The 12,808-nt window shown below is 34.4% G+C and overlaps 1 protein-coding gene across 2 annotated transcripts; it reads right to left on the bottom strand.

The window, feature by feature from the left end:
* Positions 1–3,845: 3,845 nt before the first annotated feature.
* On the bottom strand, positions 3,846–12,191 carry LOC127074272 (uncharacterized). Of its 2 annotated transcripts, none has more exons than XM_051015577.1 (5): positions 11,752–12,191; positions 11,595–11,656; positions 10,909–10,996; positions 4,804–4,906; positions 3,846–4,705 (listed from the first exon to the last, which is right to left on the bottom strand). In XM_051015577.1, exons 1-5 carry the CDS (start codon positions 11,892–11,894, stop codon positions 4,025–4,027), a joined length of 1,077 nt encoding a protein of 358 aa, XP_050871534.1. In that variant the 5' UTR covers positions 11,895–12,191; the 3' UTR covers positions 3,846–4,024. The 2 variants fall into 2 exon arrangements, with proteins under 2 accessions (XP_050871534.1, XP_050871535.1); XM_051015578.1 differs by having other exon boundaries at positions 4,804–4,903.
* Between the last annotated feature and the right edge of the window lie 617 nt (positions 12,192–12,808).

Here is a 12,808-nt window from a genome sequence, read left to right as displayed (position 1 = left end):
CTTGAGATATTTTTTAATAGTTTCTCTTATAGTTTTTTTAGGTTTTCATTTATCTCTAGTTGTATGACCCATCTTCATCTGATATACTCGCCTAAGCCCATGTCAAAACCATTACATGTTGAAGGTAATGGAAACACAAGAAAGAGAGTTTGAATTGGGTTTCAAGAATGAAAATTTTTGCAACCCAAAGTGACAATGAGAAAACTTAGAATAAAAATAATAAACACAATTATTTGTATCCTGGTTTGTACTTAACAAAGCTACCTCCAGTCCACTCGTCAAGGTGATTTCGCCTTACCACAAGGATTTAATCCACTATAGACAAACTTGATTACAATCACAAAGAATAATTGTCAATATATTCTTGAGTAATTTTGACTAAGCCTAGTCACTCAAGAAAATACAATCACAAAGATTGAGATACAAAGTGTGTCCTAATACGCGCCATGTGTGTGAAATATTGTTGGTGCTCGTTGTTTTTCTAATTGCTTGCCAACATAAGCAGGATTGAAACAAGTGGGGGAGAAGCTTATGCTTCTCTGAGGTGTTTCATATGTAAAGGATTGGTTCAATGTGCCGCTGATTGTAAGAGTACATGTGTTGTTGACGCTGTGTTATTTCCTGAACCCGATGAGAGTATGGTTCAGTGACTACTTCGTCGGTGTGTGTGAATTGTCCTTTGATAATTTATGGTAGAGATTTTGGGATTGACTTAGTTTGTTTGCCTCTAATTCAACTCGATGTTATTCTGGGAATGAATTGGATTACCTCTAAGTCTTTATTTATCTTTCCTTAGCAAGTATATATATATATATATATATATATATATATATATTTCTCCTTCCTTGGTTCCTAAAGATAATGTATAATCTATTAAAAGTTTTGATTCTTGTTTCACTGGAAATTTTCTTGTCTCTTTCTTAGATTTATTATATTTTTCCCTACTTTCGGGATTTTTACACCTAAAACATTCTTTAAAATACTCTTTTTTTCTCTATGTTTACTCTAAACACTTTCATTATAAACTTATTGATTCTTCTAACGTCTCTTTAGCTACTTTTATAATCTCTTGTGCCAACTTGTTCCACATATTATTTGCACTTCCTTGTAGTTATCCGAACTCTCACTCTAAGATCTTGTGTTGGAAACTCCTTTGTTTGTCACCCTTCAAATGTCACCATTTGATCTCTGAAACTCTCATATGACTTCATCTATTCGCTCTCCTATTGACTCTTACACCCATAACTAACACTTTATATTGAGTAGTCAAGATCTTTTCAAGTATAACATTATAGTCCAAGAAAATTTTCTATCTGACTTCCTAATAAGAAAGAAATTTATTTGAGAACATGGCATCTCACTCTTATGTGATAAGATGCTCATATATTTTCCTAAACCATGTATTAACTATAGTAAGATCAAAATTCGATAAAAAATTCAAGATGAATTTATCCTCTGCATTTACCTCTCAGGTATCATCCCTCATGCATGCACTTAAAACCTCTTATTACGCTCATTGCATGTCCATTTAGATCACTTCCTAGAGAAGTCTTGTCTCTTTCGAGTATATTATGAAATAGACCTTATAAATCTTCCTAATAATTTACGTTAAAGTGTTATGCTAACCTAGCCGGAGGTGCATAAGCACTAATAACATTAAAGGTGTCTTGTAAGTGTGTGTATATATATACTCTCATGAACAAACCTTTTTACCCACACTCACTCACAATAACGGGAAAATCCTTGCTTATTTTTCACTACATGTAGATGATGATGCATCAACCCTTACTTTTTTAACACTCTACTCGAACCATACAATGTGTTGCTTGCAGACAACGACCTAGTATTTACATCATTACATAATTGATCCATATCATAAATTTCGACAAAAATTTACATTGATTGTCAAATTTCTAAACACAACTCTCTTTATTTATTCAGGTTTGAAACTAACATGCATATCTAAAGTGGCAAACGGACATGTCCGTCCTATTTAGATTTGTCCCGTAAAATCCCACAAAAATACGGAACTGACATAGTTTAAGGTGTGGACGTAAAACCTTGGTCCATCCCGCAAAAAAAATGAGGCGAGGCGGGGCGTACCTGCTAACAATGCACTTCTTAAATTACATATAAAAAATTATACGATAACGTTAACTCGTGCCCTAGGGGCACATGTTAAGAAATTCATTAATGAAAGTTTGTATTAAAAAAATATTAATTATCAACTTTTAATAAAATTAATATACAATTTCTATTAAAAATTCTTCATTTATCTCTTAACTTGTGTCTTTGGGGCACAAGTTAGCCAAATTTATATAATACTTGCATTTGCGGAAAAAAAACTGAATAAATACATCATAGGGTACGGCTCTAAAACTTTTGTCCGTTGTATAAAAAAAAGTGCGAACAAAAGAGACAAATTTATTTTGCCGTCCTTATACATAACAAGGCTAACATAACATAATTCTTATATCAAAATTATTGTTCAATTCACTATTCAAACATAAATTAGTTCATCTTAAATCAACTTTTAACCCTAACAAATTTTGAAAAATCAATTTACTCAACTAATTTTTATCACCTCAAATCCGAATACAGCTAAAATACCAAAATATGAATAATCTTTACGCATTGAATATAGACTATGACTTGTTTTTAATTATCCCACCTAAGTGGTGGAAAATCAATTTATAAAATTCTAAAAATACTATTAGAATTTAAAAATGTATCTCCGAACGTATCAGTTATACATCAAAACACGTCTAAAGTGAGTGACACTTTATTTTTTTCAAGATTTATGTCGGAGAATCTCCCGATTCACCCTATGTGTACCTCATGTATTTGTAACTAAGACACGTTCATTTTTAAATAAAGTGATTTAGAAATACATCTTCGGATTTACGTTAGACAGAATATAAAAATGCATTTCAAGATGCAATCTAATCTCATCAAAACACACTCGGATTAAGTCTCACTCTAATTTTCTTTTTCAAAATTTAGTCCAAAAATATATTTTTGGACCCACCATATCACTAGTTTCCTTCTCTTTATTTTTACTGTTCGATCTTACTAGAGCAAAATAACAGGTAAAATTTCAACTACTTATTGATTTTTCATTGCCGTGCATAGTAAAAATGATAATTTATGATGAGACAGTTTTCCCTTGTAATACACTATTGAATTGGCTATCTTCACATATACTTTTAATAGCACACAATTAAATTAAAGGTTAAATTACATTTGAATTTATGAATTTTCTCTCTCTTTTTAACAAATTAAATTCAAATTCTATAAAATAATTATGACGATGTTAGATATATTTTTTTATTCGGCGTGAAATATATTTTATTTCAAAATACAAGATATCTTAATTTTAATTTATATAAAAAAGTAAATCATTTTTCATTGTCACTCTAGATATGCATAATTGGTTTCTTCGTAAATACAAAAAATTTACAAATTGTCAAATTCCTAAACACAGCTTTCTGCATATTTTTTTTCTAGTTCAATAGATTCTGAAAATGTATTTTTAAAGATATTTCAAAAATACATTTTTAAAATAAATTTAGTCATAGAATTAAAGAATGACCCAAAATAAATGAATTATCTGTGTAATACTTAGGGTGCCGCAAGCACTCCCCATTTTTTAATCAAATTTACGGTCACACTAAACGTTGCTGAAGAAGTGGATAATTGGAATTCAATTTCAAACTCCTACATATTAATATGACAAATTGAACCGGTGATACTTTGATATCACGATTGAATTAGTTCATCTGATTAGTTCTTTTTTTGTTTAACCTCATTTAAACAAACAATGATTAAACTGAAAATATAACAAGTTCACGGTCCAAATAATTCAATAATTCAAAAAAATGGATTCGTTATGATTTTTTAAGACATTGATAAGCTTCCATTTTGACTAATTCTAATTTTACATAGCATTTTCCTTGAATGATACAACACAGCATTTAGATTTTTTTCCTTCCGAAGAAGCAAATTTTAACTACTAAATCTGACCTCATAACTGCCCTACATACTCAAGAGAAGAAAAGTGTCTGTCTATGGTGTTGAGAGTTTCCTGATCAATTTCAGTAGCACCAACCAATTTCGGTAATGAAAAATCCAATTCTTTTGCTGGTGCAACATCACCTTCAGCAGTTTGATTCTGATGCATTTCATTGTCTGTAGCTTGTACCATGGCAGAATCTTCGTCTGAATTGAAAAGCTGTAACTTCACCTCCAAGCATGACTGCAAATCTTCCTCACTTCGGGCTTTGTTGATTTTGTCCATAAGATCACTGATAGCTGATAACTTTTCAGTCCTCTTTCTCTTATTTGAAGATTCATTAACTTCGTTGGTTTGTTCATTGCTGTCACCATCTACAGCACACTTCTTAAGCTTCTTTAACCCCTCGTCAACAATTTTTTTTATTCTTATTCTCACGCCATCGCTTCTCGTTGAATTTGACCTTAACTGCAATTTTAACCCAGGTATCATGATCTCACTGTTCTCCATTGGAGTAGGATTAGCCTCAGATACAGAGGGCACATTGTCATCAGAAGGCTTCACGGATAATACTTCTTCCAGTAAATCTACATTTTGCATGTATCGATCGAAAGCTTCATTTTCTGCTTCAACATTTTGCTCTTTGTATTCCTTTAGTTTGGAAAATCTCCATTCATTTATTGCTGCAGCATCCTGTAATCATACACAATGCTATTACTTTCAAGCAACATACAGCTTGCTACAAAAAGCTTTATACTCAATCAAACCGAGGTTATATAGTGTGTCTGTACCTTTCTAGTTAGTGGTTTCTTTGATCGAAGTGAAAGATGCAAATTATTGAACTGAGCAAAACTATTTGAAAGTTGTCGAAGTGATGCAACTCTACCAGCACTTCTGAAATAAAAAGCAAAATGAACTTGAGGCAAAAATATAAGAATCTGAAAGATGCTTTAAATATACTGACTCTATAATTGAACCAATGAAGTAATTAGAAGGAAAACTGGAGGGAACTGGAAGTTCAAATAAATCACAAATTACACAATTTTAAATCTCTAAATTTTAGAGTCAGTTACAAAAGGTACAGTTCCTGTTTTCTATTCTATCGGTACAAGATATCAACCAAACCAAATACAATAAACACTCCCCTCAGGCCTGAATATGTCATTTACATCAAACTTTTTGCATACTACCTTAGTCCCCCTATATAAAGAGGACCTTGTGAATTTATTTGGTTCCTTTTTAAAAAACAAACTTTCAAATTTTTCATTCCATTTTATTTTTTGCCCAAATACCCTTGATTTGTTTCTTTTTGCAAACCTGGGTTGAGGGTAATATGCAAGGTAACTTGACTGTAAAATATCAGTATCAGAGAACCTACTTTTTCAAAACCTCAAATCTTGGTCGTTGTTTCAAGCATAAAAATGCTTACAAATCATGTAAATTGCCTCTTGGGCTGGCACCACATCTACCACAGAAAGTGTAATGGGAGACATATCAGAGGTTCAAAACCATTTGATATGAGCCAATCATGAACAAAATGAGCCATAAAGACTGCTTCATGTTCTCTCAAATGTGGATGTTAATACTCCTTTCTGTTGACACGACCCAAAGGCTACACATGGCTAAGCGTAATACCACTCTTAAGTGTAATAGAAAGTAAAGATAGAGACTCCATTTAAGTTGTAACTAACTTTTGAATTTATGAAAGTTGGTTACAAAAAGCTGCAATTGTTTGCATTTATATCAGCAAACAGTTGACCTGTTAATAGCCGGTTTGGTACAGTCAAGCTGACAGGTGTCAGTCTTGATAGATTTAACAAACTTAGACTAAGCCTAAACTAGCAATTCTCTAATAGTGTGAATTTCCAATAACTGGTCTTAGGTCCGGTTAATAAAGATACTACTTTGCATTTCTTGCAAGATATCAGTAGTTCAGGGATGGGAAGATTGAAATGCCACTCACCAGAGTGGTGCATGTTACATCGGTACATGTTAGGAACCAATCCTCAACAGTAAATATGGCAAGTAATGGTCAAAAAGGAGACTGTATAACTAATAAATGTGATTGAAGGAATTACAGTAGGGAAAACACCCAAATCTGCCACATAGCTAGGCTCTTATAGAAAGCTAAACTAGCTAGATTCTCAGGATTGATCCTTTCAGATATGCACCTCCTCTATTAATAACGAAAAGTAGTGATCAGTCTCAACCTCACTCCCCACATCACCAATTCAGCTCTTTTTACTTTTGGAAGTTCTCAACTTACCCCTTCTAGAATAAACCAGACACATTCTGGACCCACTAGCACTATGATGGGCCAATTGCTCATTTGGACCTTTACTAGCAGCTTGGGTCCTAACACTACTCCCTCCTGAGCCACGGCCTTGTCCTCGAGGTTAAAGTATGGAAAGTGGTCCTAACAATACTCCCTTCCCTTCCACTGTGTAACACTTGTAGCACCTCCTCCCCTCTGCCTTGCACCACATGAGAAGCCAGGATGGTCTCCGGATTGCACACTGCAGGATTATCCCTCACCATATGCTCTGGTAGCTCTCTCTCCTCGTGATACTCTCTCACTGCCTTCTCCAAAAGGGACACATGAAACACCGGATGAACCTTGGAAGTAACAGGTAGTTTGAGCTTGTTAGCCATGGTCCCCTTCCTTCCCAGTATTGGATACAGACCATAATACCTTGCAGCTAGCTTCACAAAGACACAACCGACTGCAGCCTGTGTGCTCACAGCTTAACAAAAACCCATTCACCTACCTCCAAACTATTGTCTCCTATCTTCTCATCAGCTTGAGCTTTCATCCTCTCTTGAGCACGTGGCAATTGAGCGCGCAACTGTCTCAAAGCTTCGTCACGATCTAGTAAGTGCCTCTACGATCTATTAAGTGCCTATGAACTGCCTTGTTTCCCATGCAGCCAACACATGATAAACGAAGGTTTACGATCTTGAAGGGGGCTTCGTGATCCGTGAAGGTGAAAATTTGGATTTGGGTGGAGACTGTGGGATCGCTAGTAGGGGTGGAAATAGGTTAGGTCAACTATTAGGGGCCTAAGGCCTAGCCTACAAACATCCAGACCAGGCAAGACTTTTTTTAAAATAAAAAGACATAGGCTTTTTATAAGCCTATTTAATTAAAAAGACTAAGCCTCCAGTCATAAAAAAAATCTTTTAAACCTATCAGACCAACCTATTTAAATAAATACGAATAATTTTATTATTTGTTAGTGTATTATATATTAAACTTTGAATTAAGATACAAAAATAAAACTTAGTTATCTTGAAGAACTTATGAAAATAAATTGAAAAACAACTTATGAACAATGTAATATGTTGTTTTAGTATGTTTTCTTAAACAAATAGTTTCACAAAACTTATGCTACTAGATAAACTCAGGTAAGTCAATAACAAACTTATAGTATCATTCATCTTTTAGTTTTTTAATCTATATAAACATTAATGGAATGACTTATTTACATATGTTCAAATAAAATAGACTTTTAGGTAGGCTAACGGACCAACCAGACCTTCAAAAAGGCCAGATTACAGGTCAGACTTAAGTTTTGATATTTTTACAAGGCTCGAGAAAGCCTCTCAGGCCTTCAAAAAGGCCTGACTACATGTTAGACTTAAGTTTTGATATTTTTACAAGGCTCGACAAAGCCTATCTCGACCCAGCCTATTCCCACAGCGATTCATCGGGCAAACACGTAAGAGCAGTGGGATCATGCATGTCTGCTAATTCCGTTCATCTTCATCGCACTCATGGTTTCCCAAGTCGGGTTTGCAACCCGATTACTTAGTAACAACAGTTGAGCTTCAAAAATACTTTAAAAATGGGGTTTTTATGCTATTGTAACCTGCACTATTTATTTCTCACCCATAATCCCAATTAAATTAATTCCTAACTAATTTTTGAAAACCTTCCCAATACACCCATTAATTTTTTTGAAACTTCTCAATACAGCCACCTAGTCTATTCAATAGTTAAATTCTTTGCATTCACTCTCCCTCTCTCATGTACTTTAAATACCCTGGAGTTATTTTGGCTATTTTTTAATTTTGTTTTATGTCATGAATTTTATGATCCTTAATTTGAGTTTGTTTAAGTATTTTGGGTATGATTTTGGTAGGATCCGACAATTCGTGTTACGATCCCCCAAATTCACGACCTTGTGACCCCTACCCGTTCCCGTGTAGGATCTTGAATTTGACTACCTTGGCTATGAGGCTTGCTTTATTCTCCTTGGCGGTGCTTCCAACCTCCAACAACTCGGGTCGTATTTCGGGCAACTCTGTTCCCAACACTGCTACTTTTGCTTCCACAGCTTAAGTTGCCTTCTGTGGCATTCACCTTGCGAGAAAGAGACTATAAGTCACGCTGATCCCGGCAAACACGTCCAGCAGATCGGACCAGTTTGCTAATCAATCCTCAAAACAGTAAAATATAGCAAGAAATCATCAAAAGGGAGACTGTGTGTTATTAATGAATGCTATTGAAAGAATTACAGAAGGGAAAACACCCAAATCTGCTAAATAGCTAGGCTAGGCTCTTATAGTAAAGTAAAGCTAGTGCCTCCTATTCATAAATAACTAGCTAGATTTTGAGTGATCTTTTCAGATATGCACCTCCTCTATTAATAATAAAAAGTAGTGATCAGTCTCAACCTCACTCCCCGTGCCACCAATTCAGCTTTCTTTTATTTTGGACGTTCCCAACTTACCCCTTCTAGAATAAACCAGCCAAATTCTGGGCCCACTGCATTATGATGGGCCAATTGCTCACTTGGACCTTTACTAGCAACTTGGGTCCTAACCGTACATTTGAAATTGCAAAGATACGATACGGCCAAGATACTATAATTTAAAATTATATATATGCACAATATATAAATCTAAGTAGTCTAAAAATGATAATAAACATTTCCATGACTGAAAATGATCAAAACAAATGACAATTACATATCCTTTCTTCACCATTTATAGAACAAAAATAACATCATTCATACTATCTTAAAACATTAATGATTCATAGAATTGTCTAATATTCACTACTCAATAGTTAACACTAACGGTGTCGGTCTCCTCCCCCCATTCCCATATCTTTTCACAAAGAGACGCAGATGAAACAGAGACACCAAGAAAGGAGAGGCATATGAAACAGACACACACAGAGAAGAGCAACAGATGAGAGGATATGAAACAAAGCACATAAAAAGAAGAGAAAAAAGAAACAGAATACACAGTGAAGACAGGACACTCATTGGGGCTGTGAGACAGCTGCTAGATGGTGTCAAACCCTAGCTTTTGATCAAACTATTATGCGTGCTGTTGACTCTTGTCACTCCATTTATATTTCAATTTCTTTATTTTAATCTAAAAAATAAAAATCCTGGAATCCTGGCTTCTTATAAAAAAATAAAAAAATCTTCTTTGTTTGGAATTTTTCATATTTGTGTCGTAGCGGTGCCATTCAGTTGTATCTCGTGAAATAGTCGTATCCAAAACATATCAGCCACATTTTAAAAAAATAATAAGTAATAACTTAACTGCCAGATACTTCCCTGTTACATATCAGGTCATATCACACATGGATCAGGGTCGGATACATGTCAGACACCCATACTTTGGCTATTTAGGAGTATCGGGGCTTCTCACATGGGATGGATATAGGCATCAACCCCTTTTATTTCTTCTATTTGTGAACATAGCACAGTAATGCATATAATCAACAAAGTTCATTCTCAATTTTATGTCAATTGCACTTCCGTTCTTTCCCTCACCATGAAAAGAGCCAGGCAGCAAACCGTAAGCATGTATGGGAAAAATACAAGTCTTTGTTTTCTCTTTTCTCTCTCAAAATCTCTCCCATGAAGTTTTTACAAGCATCATGCCAAGTTTAAAATCTTGCCATTCAGTTTCTCTTATGGGTGACTCACTAAAGAAAATAAATGCCACTAACATTATTAGAGTCCCACCACGGTGGTTGGAGACGTCACCAAAGTGGGTTGTGAAGATAAGCTATTGTCGGGGTGATTTTACAGAAGTGGTCAGAGTGATTCACAACCAAAGAGTGTACACTTCAGTACCAACTTGAATGTCTCTGTTTGATAGAGAGGAAGGCTCCCAGCCTCCTGGAATAATGTTCACACTCATTTCATCAGTGTTGTCGATGGTGGATGGCGGTCCATGGCGGAGAGTCAAATCCCACCATACTGACCGCTTTGCGGCGCCATTATAGTGGATTATGGCAGAAAAAATCGCAATATCGGTCGGTATTTACTATTGAGGCAAGCCCAAAAATTGCCATGTATATCCGCCATAGCAGCCATGGCGCCGCCATTTTATAACACTATTTCATAAATCATACATGGTCCTTAAATACCAACATTTTATGGATTAGTATATCTGTTTACAATTTACAACAGTGTTGTCGATGGCAGATGACGGTCCATGGCGCCATTTCAGCTGCTTTGCGGTGCCTTTATAGAAGATTATGGAGGGAAAACCTCAATATTGGCGATACTTGATAAAACTGATTTACAAAAAGTGCATGTAATGTTTCCTATTTTAATAATAGAATAATATCAACCAAATCAAATAATATAAACAATAAAAATGTGTGTAATGTATGCGTATTGCTGCTACCTCTTGCAATAGAGTTTGAGCCAAATAAAGGCTTGAAACTTTGGCCCAATATAATAGCAATTACTAAATGGCATGTTCCAATATACCAGATGTTTCCAATACTACATAAGATAAATAGTAATGCTATTCCGCAGAAAATAAAATATTGTTCCGAAACTATATTTTTCTAATATGTTTGAGATATAAAACTAACAAAATGAATATGATCTAAATGTAGGGTGTTGATCGTCACAACTTACACTGATGGAGGTGGTTCAAAGGATTTCCGATCAAGTGGGGCAGCACCAGTAGATGGAGTGTTGTCAGGTATTGTACTGGCTTTTAACACTACAATCACCATGACATGAAAAAGAGGGGGTGGGGGATGAAAAGCCATTAGAATCATTCTCTTATGGGAAATATTAACAAACGTAATAGAAAGTAAACAGATACTGTAAATCTTCCAAAAGGATTGAAGGTTTGCTGAATAATTGCATCTTTTCCGGTGTTACATTTTCTTAACTTGCCTTCTTAACTCACATCAAGTCTACTCCACTAGTGGGAATGTCTTTAAAATACCGTTAATTACAAGAATTCAAGAGCCGATGCACCCTTTAGAGGGCACTTTTCCAATTTCAAAACATATAAGCTAGCCAATTAAGTGCAATTGAAGTATTATATGATCATTTATCATGTTTTTATAAAAAATATATCAAATATAGACTTAGTCCTCCAAAACCTAATTACAGCTTGGGCATGTTAGCATCAAAATTAGGGAAATCCAGACACCATCAAGAAGATAATAAAAAGCACATAATTCAAAACAAAAACAAAAAAGCCCCCAAAAGCAGAGAACACAGGCGCGTCATTATACAAGTAAGATTCAACTACACAAGAGTTTATCCAAAGATAAGAGTAAGAACATGAAAAGAAGAACCAAACTCACCATGAATAGGACACGGATTTTGATTTCTAGAACAGCAACTCTTGCATGACTCATAAGGACACCTGCAAATAACAGAAACCAAAATCAAAACGAACAATTGTTTAAAATCAAAGTTTCCAAATAAAACTTGTATATGATATTTGATAAAAATAAAGACCTAGAACGAGCAACATTGCCACACTGTTTGCACTTGGGCTTATTCTGACCGCGTTGAGATTTCGGCGGCATTGAAGACATCGGCGATCCAAAACTTAGGGTTCCGACCTTCGCCGTCGAATTGTTGCTAGGTGCCGTCGCCATAAACGCATAAATAACACCGTTTTCGATTTTCGCGCTAACACCAGAGTTCAAAGGGGAATAACTATAAGAGAGTTGATTCAAAATAAGAAGAAAATGATAATCTTCTTCTTTTTTTTTTTTTTTTGAAATTTCGCTATTGACTGTGTTGCAGGAAGAGGGTGGGAAGAAAGTGAAGTTTGTTTGGGTAATTCTAGGAACCGTTAACCCCCGTCCGTCGCGTTATAGTCCCTGCGAAGCTGGGGTTTGTTAGTTTGAAGGCGAGGAACTGATATTTGACATTGTGGTTTTCTACTAAAATCAAAATTAAAATGCCACGACTTTGGTTAAATATAAATAAATTAAAAAATTAATTGTACTCTTATTTATCTAATTTAAGATACGGAATAAAAAGATATTAAACTTTATATTATTTTAAGTCAAATTATGGTTTTTTCTTGTTATTATATTCTGCTCACGAAATTAATTCTACTATTTTGTTTTTATATAACTTTCATCCTCCAATATTTAATTTTACATGACAAAATTAATGTGACATGACAATTATTTATTATCTAAGTCATTTTGTATATAAATTAAAATAAATTATAATTTAAAAAAAAATATTTTGGCTTAAGACTATCTCTACAATCCAAGAGCTAATACTAACTAAGTTTTGAGTATTTTGTCTAAGTATATTCCTCCATTAATACATGATCTAAAACAAACATACGATTTTGAGTGATTTGTTAACTCAAAAGTTTGTAACTTTCATTTATCCAGAATCATCCCAAAAAATATTTATGTTATCTTACTCATTTACAATAAAGAAACTTTTAGTGTTACTCATCAATAAAATGTATTTGATTATGAATATATATTAGATGTGAGGTTGGTGTACATGGTATATTATACAATAAAATTTGCTCCGTTACACA

The sequence above is a fragment of the Lathyrus oleraceus genome, chromosome 4, assembly GCF_024323335.1.
Source record: "Lathyrus oleraceus cultivar Zhongwan6 chromosome 4, CAAS_Psat_ZW6_1.0, whole genome shotgun sequence".
NCBI classification, from domain to species: domain Eukaryota; kingdom Viridiplantae; phylum Streptophyta; class Magnoliopsida; order Fabales; family Fabaceae; genus Lathyrus; species Lathyrus oleraceus.
This window is presented reverse-complemented; position numbering and strand designations above follow the sequence as displayed.

What these genes read in the sequence shown, in the direction of transcription:
- LOC127074272 (XM_051015577.1), bottom strand. Translation starts at nt 11,894, where the DNA reads ATGGCGACGGCACCTAGCAACAATTCGACGGCGAAGGTCGGAACCCTA. An exon ending in AAATCCGTGTCCTATTCATG is followed by an intron (nt 10,997 to 11,594) that starts GTGAGTTTGGTT and finishes TGGTGATTGTAG; the next exon opens with TGTTAAAAGCCAGTACAATA. An exon ending in TTTGAACCACCTCCATCAGT is followed by an intron (nt 4,907 to 10,908) that starts GTAAGTTGTGAC and finishes TTTTTATTTCAG; the next exon opens with AAGTGCTGGTAGAGTTGCAT.